Source organism: Heloderma suspectum, chromosome 1 (assembly GCF_057233095.1).
Source record: "Heloderma suspectum isolate Gila_16-S chromosome 1, 16-S_ref, whole genome shotgun sequence".
NCBI lineage: Eukaryota > Metazoa > Chordata > Lepidosauria > Squamata > Helodermatidae > Heloderma > Heloderma suspectum.
The window spans coordinates 390,556,436-390,573,433 of record NC_139458.1 but is presented as its reverse complement, the minus strand read 5'-3'; the positions used below and the strand labels follow the sequence as shown (position 1 = coordinate 390,573,433).

General features: G+C 45.5%; 1 protein-coding gene across 1 annotated transcript in view; it reads left to right on the top strand.

The window, feature by feature from the left end:
* Positions 1-16,998, top strand: part of LOC146360003 (calpain-13-like) — an 89,766-nt gene that overhangs the window by 59,046 nt on the left and 13,722 nt on the right. Inside the window, exons 7-8 of the mRNA XM_084832537.1 lie at positions 4,397-4,471; positions 12,424-12,509. Coding sequence (XP_084688663.1) covers positions 4,397-4,471; positions 12,424-12,509 — 161 coding nt within the window. The remainder of the gene's footprint in view (positions 1-4,396; positions 4,472-12,423; positions 12,510-16,998) is intronic.

Below are 16,998 nucleotides of genomic sequence, written 5' to 3'. Positions count from 1 at the left end.
AGGAGGGAGATCCACAATAGGTGTGCTGCTACTAAAAAGCTGCTTTCTTGAGTACCTACCCACCTAGGCTCTCTAGCTGGTGGGAAAAAGCAGCCAGTTGTGAAAACTTTTAAAAGTAGCATAAGAATCTCACAGTGACTAAACAGTATAAGTTGAAAGGCTTGGGAGAACAACATAGTCTTGATCTGGCACTGAGTGATCATAAATTACAAGCAGGTATGTATGGACAAAGGCAGAATATATTATGTTATATATTATTATACATTATAAAGTTATAATTATTATGATATAATTATCATATATTTATATAACTATATTATATGATAAATATGATATAATTATAATGCTATAACTATATTATATGAAAAGAATTTGTATGCTGCCCTTCAAATAGATTTTCAGGGAAACGTAACATTACTAAATCAAAAGTACAATAAAAGCATTTAGGGCACAATGTTATGCAAGTTTAAATAGAAAGAAGACCTACAGCTCCCAGTTGTAGGATGTTTTTGTGTCTAAACATGCACAGGATTGCACCTTTAATCACATAAAAACACTGCAGAGAAAAATCAGCCAGTTGTGAAAACTTTTAAGAGTAGCATAAGAATCTCACAGTGACAAAACAGTTTAGGCTGAAAGGCTTGGGAGAACAAAATAGTCTTGATCTGGCACTGATTGAATGATATCACTGTTGGGGTGTCACTACTGAGAAGGCCCTTTAACCAGTAACCACCCACCATACCTTAGATGGCAGGGGAAATTGAAAAAGGTGCTCTGACAAGATCTTCGTGTACAGACATGCACAGGTGATCACAGGCGATCCTACAGGTACTTTGAGCCCCAGGCATGAAGAGCTTTGAAGATCAAAACCAGCACTTTTAATTGGGACAGAAAATGGACTGGGAGTCAGTGCTGTTAATGAAGAACGGGTATAATATGATAATAACACTGATAAGATGGAAATACTGTTGGTAGGTGGATTACCTGACTTGTGGCGAGGATTGCAACCCGTCTTCAATGGGCTTTCACTCTGACTGAAAGATCAGGTTCATAGTTCGCAGGTCCAGTTGATTCAGCACTCCCAGATGATTGCGAGTAGTGCTTTTTCCCACCTGTGACTGGCTCACCAGCTACGATCATTTCTAGTTAAAGCCAGACCTTGCCACAGTCATTCATGCCTTTGCTCATGATTAGACTATTGTATCATGCTCTTTGTGGAACTGCCCTTGAAAAGCATCCAGAAGTAGGGATGTCAGTAGGGATGTACGAAAGTCCCTTACCTGATCCCGAAGCTTGATTCGCGGTGGGAGGGAGGCTCTCTGTCCCTCCCCCCGAAATTCTGGCTGGGGAGGAGGCGCCCCATCCCTCCCTCCCGAAATTCTGGCTGGGGGGGAGGCGCCCCATCCCTCCCTCCCAAAATTCTGGCCAGGGGGGAGGCGCCCCGTCCCTCCGGCCGCAATCCTCCTGTCCTGCCGGGACGCAAATGGCGGCGGCCGTAGCCGCCACTGTTTGCGTCCCTGCAGTCAGCCGTGATAGGCTACGTAAATCTTTACGTAGCCTATCACGGCTGAGTGGAAAAAAAAAAATAAAACCACTCGTACGCAAATGGTGGCGCCCATGGGCGCCGCCATTTGCATTCCTTATTTTGGCATGTGTAGTCTATGTAAACATTTATGTAGACTATGGCGAAAATAAGGGGAATGCAAATAGCATTCCCCTTATTTTCGCCATAGTCTATGTAAATGTTTATGTAGACTACACGTGCCAAAATAAGGAACGCAAATGACGGTGCCCATGGGCGCCGCCATTTGCGTACGCGCTTTTTTTTTTCCCAAAGTCAGCCGTGATAGGCTACGTAAACCTTTACATAGCCTATCACGTTTGTGTTTTTTTTTAACTTGGAAATCGTGGTGGCGGCAGCCGGTCGGAAGCCCAGCCGCTGCAGCCGCTGCCGCCGAACCGCCGCCGAACCGCCGCCGAACCACCGCCGAGCCGCCGCCAGCGCTGCCGCTGCCGCCAGGAACATTCGCACAAGGTAAGTCCCCTCCCGGGAGGGAAGGGGCGGGGGGGTGGCAGACCGTTTCTCCACCAATTTCGGGGGGCCGAATGTGCTGGCATTCAGCCTCCCCGAGATTCGTGGAGAAATTCTCTGACATCCCTAGATGTCAGAGAATTCCGCCACAGACCCCAATGAGGCCAGGTTCCAAGAATCCAGGCCCACTGGGGTCCGTGGCAGAATGGAGCACTCACTCCATGCCCCTCTGGAATCTGTCCAGGCCAGCGCCTCCATGTGGTGATGCTGCGGAGTTGGCCGCTGGCTCTGCAGCGCTGGTGATTCGGCTGGCCGCCAGTGCCGTGCTGTATTGCTGTGCTCAGTCCGAACGCAAATGGCATCCACTACGCCATTTGAGTTCCTGATTTCACATGATAGGCTACGCAAATTATATTTACATAGATATTTGCGTAGGCTATCGCATGAAAAAACAGGGACATAAATGGCATAGTGGATGTCATTTGCGTCCGGACTTAGCACAGCGATATGGCATGGTAATGGCGGCCGGCTGTATCACCAGGGCTGTGAAGCCGGCAGCTGGATCTGCAGCATCACCATGGAGCAGAGCCGGCCTGGACAGATTCCAGGGGGAGGGATGGATCGCCTCCCCCCCTGAGGACCCCCCCACCTGGAACGGGGTAAGCCCATCCCTATCCAGAAACTGCATTTGGTGCAAAAATGTGGCAGCGAGGTTGCTGGTGGGAGCTAGGCATTTTGGCCATGTTATGAGTTACACTGGCTTCCAGTTTATTTCTGGGCTCGATTCAATTCAAAAGAGTGGTGGTAATCTTTAAAACCCTACATGGCCTGGGACCTGGGTACTTTGTTGACAGAGATTTGTCAGGCTCCAGCACTCTGCTGTTTTAAGCTGTATATAAAAACTTGGCTTAGAGAAGGCATTTGGTTAAAGGTTTTAATAACCAAGGCCGGGGGGGGGGGGGATAACCCCTTACCTTATGGTAACTGCTCTTTTTACAAATTGTTGTTTTATTAATTTGAGTTTTTAAGGTTGTTGTATGAATAAAAGATGGGAAACTGTAGTTTTAAATATTGCTGGGTTTTGTTTGTTTTCTGCGTTAGGTTTCCTCTCTAGGAAATAGGTGAAATATAAGCTTTTAAGATAAAATAATACATAAAATAATGTCTTATCTCAGTCAGCCACACAGAAATTCCCCTTCAGGTTGCAATAACGATCAAACACATTCAGCTTCCTCATCATACCCAGCCCAAATCCAGTGTTCAATTGCATTCAGAGGCCTTGTGCTTCCTTGACCTGCCTACAACCATATTGTGGTTTTGCCCCAAGTGAAGTGTTATATGATCATTCCAAGCCAACATGGAAGCTGGGTAGTGTGTTTTCCACCCACCCATCTCCATAGCTCTGGAGGAGGACCTGGGCCATTTTCTCACTCGTCAGAAAGTTGCTCCTTCTGTTCTAACACTGCTTGCAATTGGCTCCAACAAATTTCTCAAGAGTTTTCAAGAGCTGGACAACTCCTGCAGATACATAGATACAGGGAAATAGCATAAGCATCATCAATTGTGAACTACTATTTGGATTCAGTGTTTTTCTCATGGCAATGTGCTTGCAACCTGAGCCAGGCCCTTTGGGCCCCAGTAAAGTGTACCCATACCCATTCACCAATGTTTTGGCCCTGCATTCTAGCAGAGGTTCAGTAAACCTCTTTCTTTTTCTGCTTGTGCTACTTCAGACAGCAAAACAGGGAGACTGCCAAACATTTAGCAGGCCATGACCCAAGACTATTGGGCTATATTTAGCTTTGGTATGTGAATTCACAAGTTGCACAGGGCCTAGTTAGAGGCACACCTAAAGACAGCTGTGTCTGAGCTCCCACCATGAAAGGAGTTCCATTTTTCCCCTCACCAAATAAACCACAAAATCAGTGACCAGGTGTCCTACTTTACAGAAGACAGACCTCTGTTTTGGAGAGCTATTTTTGGAGAGGATAGTCCCCTGTTTGAAGGTGTTCTCTCTTTGAAGAGGTGTCCAGTCGAAGCCTGCTTTGAAGTTAATGAACCATAGAGGGACAGCAGCACGGGTCTTGAAGTTCCCTTCAAGAGTTAGCACCTGGGACAGCAAATTGAACAAGCACAGAAGTCACCTAGTCAGTCTTCTCCACTATGGTGAAACGTATTGTATTTGTATTGTATTTCTAAATTAGCACCTGTGCATATAAATTTGCATGTGCAAATGCTATGCAAATTGGTGTCCTCTTTTGTCCTCTTTTTTGGTAATGTGTAAGCAGCCACCCTAATGAGCTCAAATGTAAATATGTTTGTGAGTATTTTTAGAGAGGTTATAACTGTCCTTTCACCATTCAGGGGTCCAGAGGTAACATCGAGCTGAAGAATGGAATTGTGCTAGGTCATGCCTACACCGTTGTATCGGCCACAGAGGTAAAAAAAGAGAAACTTTTCCCCTTTTCTTCTTTCTTGTCTTTCTTCTCTCCTAATTGGCAGCCTGCCTGCTGCTCCTTTTCTCTGTTTTCATAGATTCATTGCTTTTAGGACCAAAAGGTATCATTGTGTTGATCTAATCTAGGCCTCCCTGCACCACTGAGATCACATAATTTTATTCCTGCCTTTTTGAAATGTCTAAAACCTGGGGACTTTATGGAGAAGTGCAAGGATGATCAAGTCGGCAAGATGACAGCCAGCTAGTCATTTTTAAGCAAAGTATCAAGAGTGATGACACTCTGAACCCAAAATTAACACTCATTGGTTCAGGCACTGATGCTGAAGAAGATAAGTCACTGCTAGAAAAGATGCCTCAGGCACATTTTAAGAGACCAAAACAAATTACATGAATGGAGACTTCTGTAGGTTCAATCCATGGACTTAGTTTAATTCGGAGTTATAAACTCCATTCAAGAGCAAAACTGATCTTACTAAATGCAATGAGACTGAGAGCCTGTAAATGTTTCAAGGTTCTCTTTCCATGTCAGAGGTGTGAGAGATTAGATATCATATAGCAGAGATAGGGTGTTGTAAGCTAAGTAGGGATTTGAAAAGGTTAGGGGAGACCTCATGACAGTCCAGAGAGCAGGACCAGCCTGTGTTGAGGAAAGGATGAAGAAGCAGGAGATGTCAAGAGGACAGGCTGGTGCAGCACACTCAGATCTGTAATGAAACAAAACGAACAATGATCCTAGCAAGGAGGAAATCTCACAAGATTTCTTGGTGAGGGCATGACAGAAGCCCTTTCTACAGTCCATGTGAGAATATAAAACCTATATTCATCCTTTGCTTTCTCCTCTGCACAAACAAGGACTGGGCATTCACGTAAATAATGAGAAAGACATGCAAAGGAAATTTAAGCCTCATGGGTAAAAGACTCAGTGGCTCCAGTGGAAAGTCCACTACTCAAGACTCAAAGGATACAGCACTCGATATATTTATGGAATATATTTATTCCATAAATATAAGAAGAGCCCTGCTGGATCAGACCAAGCATCCATCTATCCAGCACTCAATTCACACAGCGGACAAACAGCTGCCTGTGGGGAACCCACAAGTAGGATGTGAATGCAACAGCAGCCTCCTACTTGTGTTCGGTAGCAACTGGTATACAGCAACTGGGTCTACAAGGCCCCATCATTGCAGGCTTTTAGGAAGGCCCTGAAAACCTACTACTTTACTCTGGCCTTCTCCTTATGATGTTTTATCAATCTGGGTTGTAGCTGCAGTTGAATGTGGTGGGCTTTGTGTACAAGTTAGTGTTTGTTGTTTTTTAGGATGTTTGCTGCAGTTGCTGTTTTCACTGTTTTTATTGCCGTATTGGTTTTTATTATGTGAGTTTTACTGTTGTATGTCACCTTGGGAGGGCTCCTGCCCTGAAAGGCAGCCAAGAAATATTTTAAATAATAAATAAATGAATAATTAAAATACAATATTATAAATAAATTAAATTTATTTTACCTCTGATACTGGAGACAGCATATAGCTATCAGGACTAGTAGCCATTGATAGCCTTATCCTCCATGTATTTGTCTGATCCTCTTTTAAAGCCATCCTGGTAGCTGTCACTACATCTTGTGGTAGTGAATTCCATAGTTTAACTATGTGTTGTGTATGAGAAATCATCACAAAGTGGATGAAAAATAATAATAAAAAAGCTAGACTGACAGGTACACAAAAGATGTGGGTTTACCCTACAGCTACCCTACAGCTCTTAAGCTCAAGGTGCACGATTTGTGTACACTCAGGCACAGGGTCAAAAGTCCAGAGCTGGATGAAGAAGTCATTTTCGTTACCCATGAGGCTTATCCTTCCCAAGCATAAACTCTTCCCTTGCCCAAATATTAATTTGATCTTCTGCAGAGGGAGATCAATTTGGCAGAAAGAAATAATCCAGCAATCACCAAAGAAATCCAAGGATTTACTGAAGTTAAGTGGTTCTGCTTCCAGGGTGAGGGTGGCACTCATCCCTCAGAACCATCACTTATGATGCTCACATCCACGGTGAAAAAAGAAAGGGCCAGGCAAACAAGGACCTTAACAACTAATCCTCTGGCATTCCATCCTTCACCAGCAGTAAGAATGCTCGTGTGTGTGTGTGTGTGTGTGTGTGTGTGTGGTTGTTCTGGGAACTACAGGGGAAGAAGGGCTCTGTGGTGGGAATGCCTCTTAACATCCGAACTGATGGTCAATCCCTTGCACAAGGGATCTTGGTATAGTGTTAAACACCTGAATTACTAAGCAGATATATCTCTTTGAAGGGCCAGCTCCAGGTCTGAAGGGGCCCTTGGCAAAGGGCCTTCTCGTGGGCCCCATCCTACACTAGCAGTCCCTGGTGGGCTTAACTGGTGGTAGTGGGGCATTGGCAGCAGCAGCAAGAACACTGGGTCTGAGCTGCCACTTTAATTTCCCACAGTTCCCCATAGTGATGTACATCAGGGGCATATTGGTATATTAAAATGGTGTTTCCCACCCAGCTGCTGGGAATGGCTAAAAAGGACACCGAATAGCCGCAGAAAATCATTGGAAGATTGTAGGGATCATCTTCAAATCAAAATGCCTAAAAGAGATAAATATTGATTTTTCATAGAAACCAACTCTGAATCAAAATACTTTGAATGGAGTGGTTTTAGGGAACAACTAAATCCAATTCCATTGATGGGCGGACGATGGGACGAAAAGTGCCTGACAATCTGCAGAACATAGATGGAATGGATTTTATTTATTTATTTATTTATTTATTTATTTATTGCATTTATATCCTGCCTTTTTTCCTCCAAGGAACTCAAGGCAGTGTACATGATCCTCCTCCTTCCTCCATTTTATCCTCACAACAACAACCCTGTGAGGTAGGTTGGGCTGAGAGTCTGTGACTGGCCCAAAGTCACCCAGTGAGCTTCCATGGCCGAGTGGGGACTAGAACCCGGATCTCCCGACTCCCAGTCCAGCACTCTAGCCACTACACCACACTGGCCCATTTTACATTTTACATTTTACCACATTTTACACAATGCGTACATCCCTAGCTCAGGTCCAAGGTCAATAAATGCTTTCCTGAACCTGTCCAGATTTTCTGGCACCTATTCTAAGCACATTAAAGCACTGGCCCCACCAAGGGCCAAAACAACAACAACAGCAGCAGCAGCAGCAGCAACAAGGTTGGATCGAAGATCTACCTTCCATGGATAGAAAGGCTCATGCTCATCGAGGGTACCTTCTACCACTGTTCAGGGATCCCTCCTCTCTCCGTTACCACACTCGCCCGATTCATCAGCGTCCTCCAACTCTCTGTGCTGCATTTTCAGGGGGCTGGATGGGGTTCGGGGACGGGGAGAAGGGGAGGAAGAAGCTGCTTCTGCCAGCACGATTTGTTGTTCAGTCGTTAAGTCGTGTCCGACTCTTCGTGACCCCATGGACCATAGCACGCCAGGCCTTCCTGTCCTCCGCTCTCTCCCGGAGCGTGCTCAAGTTCATATTCATTGCATTGGTGATGCTATCTAGCCATCTCATCCTCTGCCATCCCCTTCTCCTTTTGCCTTCAATCTTTCCCAGCATCAGGGTCTTTTCCAGTGACTTTTCTCGTTGCATTAGGTGGCCAAAATATTTGATCTTCAACTTCAGTATCTGTCCTTCCAATGAGCAGTCAGGGTTGATTTCCTTTAGGATGGACTGATTTGACCTCCTTGCAGTCCAGGGGACTCAAAAGAGTCTTCTCCAGCACCACAGTTCGAAAGCATCAATTCTTCGGCGCTCAGCCTTCTTTATAGTCCAGCTCTCACAGCCATACATTACTGCTGGGAAAACCATAGCTTTGATTAGATGTACCTTTGTCGGCAAGGTGATGTCTCTGCTTCTTACTATGCTGTCTAGGTTTGCCATAGTTTTCCTCCCAAGGAGCAAGCGTCTTTTAATTTCATGGCTACAGTCACCGTCTGCGGTGATCTTGGAGCCCAAGAAAATAAAATCTGTCACTGCTTCCATTTCTTCCCCTTCTATATGCCAGGAAGTGATGGGGCCAGATGCCATGATCTTAGTTTTTTTAATGTTGAGTTTCAAACCAGCTTTTGCACTCTCCTGTTTCACCCTCAACAAGTGGCTCTTTAGAGCCTCTTCGCTTTCTGCCATTAGGGTGGTATCATCTGCATATTGGAGGTTGTTGATAATTCTCCCAGCAATCTTAATTCCGACCTCTGATTCATCCAACCCGGCATTTCTCATGATGTACTCTGCATATAAGTTAAATAAGCAGGGTGACAATATGCAGCCTTGTCGTACTCCTTTCCCAATTTTGAACCAATCGGTTGTTCCATGTCCGGTTCTTACTGTTGCTTCTTGACCCTCATACAGGTTTCTTAGGAGAAAGGTAAGGTGGTCTGGTACTCCCATCTCTTTAAAAATTTGCCAGAGTTTGTTGTGATCCACACAATCAAAGGCTTTAGCATAGTCAATGAAGCAGAAATAGACGTTTTTCTGGAATTCTCTTGCTTTCTCCATGATGCAGCGAATGTTGGCGATTTGATCTCTAGTTCCTCTGCCTCTTCGAAACCCTGCTTGTACTTCCGGTAGTTCTCGGTTCACATGCTGCTGAAGCCTAGCTTGTAGGATTTTGAGCATCACCTTGCTGGCATGTGAAAGGAGTGCAATTGTGTGGTAGTTTGAACACTCTTTGGCATTGCCCTTCTTTGGAATTGGAATGTAAACTGTCCTTTTCCAGTCTTGTGGCCACTGTTGAGTGTTCCACATTTGTTGGCATATTGAGTGCAGCACTTTAACAGCATCATCTTTTAGGATTTTAAATAGCTCAGCTGGAAGACTGTCATCTCCGCTAGCTTTGTTGTTACTAATGCTTCCTAAGGCCCACTTGACTTCACACTCTAGGATGTCCGGCTCAAGTTCAGTGACCGCACTATCATGGCTATCAGGGACATTCAGATCTTTCCTGTATAGTTCTTCTGTGTATTCTTGCCACCTCTTCTTAATCTCATCTGCTTCTGTTAGGTCCCTGCCTTCTTTGTCCTTTATCATGCCCGTCTTTGCACAAAACGTTCCCTTGGGATCTCCGATTTTCTTGAAAAGATCTAGGGATGGCGGAGAATTTCTCCCCGAAACTTCGGGGGGCCGAGCGCCAACGTGTTCGGCCCCCCGAACAAGTTTCGGGGAGAAATCCCCCGCCCCCCCCCGGGACGGGACTTACCTTCCCTGAATGTCCCTCCCGGTGGCGGGTCCGGCTGGCGGTTCGTCCGGTGTTCGAGCGGGGCGGGAGCGGCAGCCGGTCTTTCGACCGGCTGCCGCCCCCGCCATTGCAATGAAAGAAAAAAAAACAACACGTCCCCTGATAGGCTACGTGACGATTCACGTAGCCTATCACGGCAAGATTTGCAAAGTCAGCCGTGATAGGCTACGTGAATCGTCACGTAGCCTATCACGGGTGACTTAAAAAAAAAAAAAAGTGTGTACGGATAATGGCGGCCCCCATAGGGAGCCGCCATTCCCCTTCCTTATTTGGTCGCTGTAGTCTACGTCAATGTTTACATAGACTACAGTGAAAATAAGGGCAATGCTATTTGCGTTGCCCTTATTTTCGCCGTAGTCTACGTAAACATTGACGTAGACTACAGCAACTAAATAAGGAACGCGAATGGCGGCTCCCTATGGGGGCCGCCATTCGCGTACGCGCTTTTTTTTTTTTAAGTCACCCGTGATAGGCTACGTGACGATTCACGTAGCCTATCATGGCTGACTTTCCAGATCTAGCCGTGATAGGCTACGTGAATCGTCACGTAGCCTATCAGGGGATGTTTTTTTTTTTACTTTCATGTTCGCGGCCGGGCGAGGCGGGAAGCCTCCTCCCTGGCCTGAATTTCGGCCGGGCGAGGCGGGAAGCCTCCCCTCCCGGCCTGAATTTCGGCCGGGTGAGGCGGGAAGCCTCCCCCCCCCGGCCTGAACTTCGCGGGGGGAGCAGCGAAGCACTCCCCCCCACCGCGAAAAAGCTGCGAGAAAAGGTAAGTGACTTAAAGATCTCTAGTCTTTTCCATTCTATTGTTTTCCTCGATTTCTTTGCATTGTTCATTTAAGAAGGCCTTCTTGTATCTCCTTGCTATTCTCTGGAACTCTGCATTCAGTTGGATATCTCTTCCCCTTTCTCCCTTGCTTTTCACTTCCCTTCTTTCCTCAGCTACTTGTAAAGCCTTATCAGACAGCCACTTTGCTTTCTTGCATTTCTTTTTCTTTGGGATGGATTGAGTTGCTGCCTCCTGAACAATGTTACGGACCTCTGTCCATAGTTCCTCAGGCACTCTGTCTATCAGGTCTAATCCCTTAAATCTATTCGTCACCTCCACTGTATATTCATAAGGGATATGATTTAGGTCATAGCTGAATGGTTTAGTGGTTTTCCCGACGTTCTTCAATTTAAGCCGAAATTTTGCAAAAAGAAGCTCATGATCTGAGCCACAGTCGGCTCCAGGTCTTGTTTTTACTGACTGTATAGAGCTTCTCCATCTTTGGCTGCAAAGGACATAATCAATCTGATTTCGATATTGACCATCTGGTGATGTCCATGTGTAGAGTCGCCTCTTGTGCTGTTGGAAAAGAGTGTTTGCTATGATCAGCGTGTTCTCTTGGCAAAACTCTATTAGCCTTTGTCCTACTTCATTTAGAACACCAAGGCCATGCTTGCGTGTTATCCCAATTATTTCTTGACTTCCTACTTTGGCATTCCAATCCCCTATGATGAAAAGCCCATCTTGTTTTGGTGTTAGTTCTAGAAGGTGTTGTAGGTCTTCATAGAACCGATCAACCTCAGCTTCTTCGGCCTCAGTGGCTGGGGCATAGAGTTGAATTACTGTGATGTTGAATGGTTTGCCTTGTTCGTACTGAGATCATTCTATCGTTTTTGAGATTATACCCCAGTACTGCTTTTCCCACCCTTTTGTTGACTATGAGTGCTACTCCATTTCTTCGAAGGCATTCTTGCCCACAGTAGTAGATATAATGGTCACCTCAATCTGTATCCAATCCTATATGTTTTCATTTAGCACTTCAGAATGTTCAAAGGGTTTGACACAGTACATTATGTTTCCCCTTATTTCCAAATGTACATATTATTTTTCATAGCATTGTTTTGGTTCTTTGCTTTACTCTTTTGAATGTGGTCTCGCCCACATATAATGTAGTGAAAACTCATTGGCTTCTACCTTGTCCACAGTAGCTATTTGTCAATTTCAGTTTTGCTCAGTTTCTTATGTTTCCAAACTTATATTCATTTCATTCTATTTCTGCATCAGTGTGCTTTAAAAAAGAAAATTAAAAAGTCCACATGAAAATCCATACACATTTTCTAAGCATTTCTCCTAATATATGCATTTTTGCACTCACCTTTTCCAAATATACCTATATTTTCCAAATATACCTAAGGTACACATTTTTGCAAGTAACTTCTTCTAGTATAATGTGTTTGTGTATGTTATTTTCATGAACATATGCACATCTGTGTGCATATCCCCCTAATATATGCACTTTTTGATTGGAAAACTGGATTGCAAAATTCATAAAAGTGCAAATATCAAAGTATAACTGCTTTTCGATTCACATGTTGGCTTGGAAAATGTAAATTACATATGTTTGCATCAAAATGCACAGCAAACTAATTTCACTCCAATCCCCAGTGCACAATGGCTTCTTATTTGCCATTGAAGGCAATGGGATTTAAGCAAGTTTGCTGTATGGAGGATCTCATCCATCATTCTTTAGCCGCTGATAGTCAATATCAGGAGTTAAAGTTAATTCTCCAAAATATAAAAGCAAATGCATCCGCATGTCTGCTTTCTCCACTGAACCACCCAGACATGCAAAATTGTGATTGTGACTTTTCCTTTCCTGCTGCTTAACAGGTTCCCTACATGGATGGGAAGGAACATTTAATCAGAATTTGGAATCCTTGGGGCCATGGGGAATGGAATGGAGCTTGGAGCGATCGGTAGGACTTCAAAGATGTTATCTCATAAGAAGGATGAATCTTTTGAGTCTTGGTGTGAGAATGCTCTTTCAAGAGCCAGTATATAGGGATTTAGCATAATAATCAGCTAATCCAGCAGCTGGCGTTTCATGCTGTTTGTTTCAAGTCTATGTATCCAAAATAACCTCCATTCCATTTTTGCATACTCAGCCTAGGCCAGATCTCTCACTCCCTTGATCTCGCCCTCCAAACCTAATTAATGCTGTGAACAATTAGAGGCAAATTTCAGATTAGACCAGATGACTACCTTCCACTTTGTTTAATTTATGTTAATTTATTTATCGTATGGCACATTTACATCACATTACAATATTATTGTAATATGCATACAAAAATGCACATTGTTGTTGTTGTTGTTCAGTTGTTCAGTCGTGTCCGACTCTTCGTGACCCCATGGACCATAGCACGCCAGGCCTTCCTGTCCTGCGCTCTCTCCCGGAGCGTGCTCAAGTTCATATTCATTGCATCCGTGATGCTATCTAGCCATCTCATCCTCTGCCGTCCCCTTCTCCTTTGGCCTTCAGTCTTTCCCAGCATCAGGGTCTTTTCCAGGGAGTTTTCTCTTCGCATTAGGTGGCCAAAATATTGGAGCTTCAGCTTCATTATCTGTCCTTCCAATGAGCACTCAGGGTTGATTTCCTTTAGGATGGACTGATTTGACCTCCTTGCAGTCCAGGGGACTCGTAAGAGTCTTCTCCAGCACCACAGTTCGAAAGCATCAATTCTTCGGCGCTCAGCCTTCCTTATAGTCCAGCTCTCACAGCCATACATTACTACTGGGAAAACCATAGCTTTGATTAGACGGACTTTTGTTGGCAAGGTGATGTCTCTGCTTCTTACTATGCTGTCTAGGTTGGCCATAGCTTTCCTCCCAAGGAGCAAGCGTCTTTTAATTTCATGGCTACAGTCACCGTCTGCGGTGATCTTGGAGCCCAAGAAAGTAAAATCTGTCACTGCTTCCATTTCTTCCCCTTCTATATGCCAGGAAGTGATGGGGCCAGATGCCATGATCTTAGTTTTTTTAATGTTGAGTTTCAAACCAGCTTTTGCACTCTCCTCTTTCACCCTCAACAAGAGGCTCTTTAGATCCTCTTCGTTTTCTGCCATTAGGGTGGTATCGTCTGCATATTGGAGGTTGTTGATAATTCTCCCAGCAATCTTAATTCCGACCTCTGATTCATCCAACCCGGCATTTCTCATGATGTACTCTGCATATAAGTTAAATAAGCAGGGTGACAATATGCAGCCTTGTCGTACTCCTTTCCCAATTTTGAACCAATCGGTTGTTCCATGTCTGGTTCTTACTGTTGCTTCTTGACCCTCGTACAGGTTTCTCAGGAGACAGGTAAGGTGGTCTGGTACTCCCATCACTTTAAGAATTTGCCACAGTTTGTTGTGATCCACACAATCAAAGGCTTTAGCGTAGTCAATGAAGCAGAAATAGACATTTTTCTGGAATTCTCTTGCTTTCTCCATGATGCAGCGAATGTTGGCGATTTGATCTCTAGTTCCTCTGCCTCTTCGAAACCCAGCTTGTACTTCCGGTAGTTCTCGGTTCGCATACTGCTGAAGCCTAGCTTGTAGGATTTTGAGCATCACCTTGCTGGCATGTGAAATGAGCGCAATTGTGCGGTAGTTTGAACACTCTTTGGCGTTGCCCTTCTTTGGAATTGGAATGTAAACTGACCTTTTCCAGTCTTGTGGCCACTGTTGAGTGTTCCAGATTTGTTGGCATATTGAATGCAGCACTTTAACAGCATCATCTTTTAGGATTTTAAATAGCTCAGCTGGGAGACTGTCATCTCCGCTAGCTTTGTTGTTACTAATGCTTCCTAAGGCCCACTTGACTTCACACTCTAGGATGTCCGGCTCAAGTTCAGTGACCGCACTATCATGGCTATCAGGGACATTCAGATCTTTCCTGTATAGTTCTTCTGTGTATTCTTGCCACCTCTTCTTAATCTCATCTGCTTCTGTTAGGTCCCTGCCTTCTTTGTCCTTTATCATGCCTGTCTTTGCACAAAACGTTCCCTTGAGATCTCCAATTTTCTTGAAGAGATCTCTAGTCTTTCCCATTCTGTTGTTTTCCTCGATTTCTTTGCATTGTTCATTTAAGAAGGCCTTCTTGTCTCTCCTTGCTATTCTCTGGAACTCTGCATTCAGTTGGGTATATCTTCCCCTTTCTCCCTTGCTTTTCACTTCCCTTCTTTCCTCAGCTACTTGTAAAGCCTCATCAGACAGCCACTTTGCTTTCTTGCATTTCTTTTTCTTTGGGATGGATTTCGTTGCTGCCTCCTGAACAATGTTATGGACCTCCATCCATAGTTCCTCAGGCACTCTGTCTATCAGGTCTAATCCCTGAAATCTATTCCTCACCTCCACTGTATATTCATAAGGGATATGATTTAGGTCATACCAATGCACGCAAAAATGTGCGTATGTGAAAGTAATATACACAAATGTTTTATATGAGGGATGATGAGCTAGGAAATGAGGTAAGTTGTAACACATGCTATGGAGGTGGGGGACTCAACCAGGGGCTGCCATTGTAGGGTTTCTCCCATCTTTTTAATTATATCATTCATATATATATATATATATACACACACACACACACACAGCCATAGGGTTAAATCCAGTGTCATGCTAGTGGATGTCCACTAGCACAAATCCAGTTTCCCACTTACTGGGGAGCCTCCATTGTGAGCGCATGCAGGTCCTGTGGCAGGAAAGGAAGGGAGCTGGCGAGAGCCTGGGCAGGGGCAGTGGCAGCGCCTTCCCTTGGCATGAGCGCTGAGCTAATCGAAAGGCTGGTTGTCTCCAGTGGTGGGAACAGTGGCAGGCAGTTCTGTCTCTCGGCCGTCTGAGGCACATAAAAGAGCAAGGACTCCTGTGTTTGCTGTAGGGGTGTTTGAAACCACCTTATCAGGCATCCGCGGGGGTCTGTGGGAGGGGAGGTGATCTGCCCCCCGCCCTGGAATCCTCACCAGCTGGAGTCCATGGAGCCGCTGGCCGGCTCCGAAGTGGCAGCGATACGGCTGCCATTGCTGTATCGCTGGTGGACCGGATTGACTGCAGCCTCAAATGGCTTTTAGGATGCCATTGGCAGCTGTAAAGGCCTTAGTTTAAGGTAAATGCAGCCATAAATGGCTGCATTTACCTCAAACTGAGGCCTTTATGGCTGCAAATGGCGCCCTGGATGCCATTTGCAGCCGTGCTTTTACTTAACGCAATAGGCTACGCAAATATCTGCATAGCCTATCACGTAAAAGCAGGGACATCCCTGCGCCCCTGCTTTTACGTGATAGGCTATGCAGATATTTGCGTAGCCTATCACGTTAAGTAAAAGTACGGACGCAAATGGCATCCAGGACGCCATTTGTGGCCGTAAAGGCCTTAGTTTAAGGTAAATGCAGCCATTTACGGCTGCATTTACCTTAAACTAAGGCCTTTACAGCCACAAATTGCATCCCGGATGCCTTTTGCTGCTGCATTTAATCCGCCCAGCCAGCGATACGGCAATGGCAGCCCTATCGCTGGCACTCTGGAGCCGGCCGGCAGGGAGGATCCAGCTGATGAGGATTTCTCCAGGAGGTGGAGGTAAGTCTTCCGATCCTCCACGGACTCCGGGGGGCCGGATTCTTTTGCATCCAGCCTCACTGGGGTCCGTGGAGGATTCCCCCCCCCATCCCTAGTTTGCTGGCACCTTTGCTGTTGCTGGCTTCCCCACCCACACCTGGTAATAGTAGACCTTGCAATGGACAGAAGTCACCAGTAACGGGGCTGGGAAAGAATTTTACCTGCCTTCTAATTGGCAGGGGGGGGGGGCAGGGTTTTCGCCTTCCTCATTGCAAGAGTAGTCTGCATTTAAATAAGTTGAACTATTTGAGTGCTCTCTTGGTAGAATTGTATTGTTTATGTCACAACTTTATGGGGCGTGATAGGCATTGGGCTGGATCAATTTGGAAGGGAGAGCAGGATTGGGCTCCCTGCTTCCCTGCAGTGGGATCCTCTTAAGGGATCTGTGTGGGTGTGACACCAAGACCAGGCCAGCATGGTGGCTGCAGGCATGCCACATCCAGGTTCCAGGGTGGAGGGAAAGGGTTCACGCAGTCTGTGCTGTGGTGGGCCTCTGACCCTTCCACCCATCACCAACGCTCCTGGCAGGTGGGCCAGGAAGGAATATCGGGCAGCAGGCGGGCTGCCCGATGGGGGATCCATGCTCTATGCCTCCACCAATCCTATTCAAATCAATAAAGTTGTGGCCAATTTAATAGCCCATTTAAGTTGGTGTCTGTGTGTTTGTTCCTTTCATCTGCTGCATGGACGCAATTAGACACTGTGCCACACAAAGGGAGCTTCTACTTCTCTCTTCCCCCTTCAGCTCTCCATGCTGTCTGAGAATCTCCTCCAGAGGGTATCCCATCCCTCCAGAGCAGATTTTGAGGGT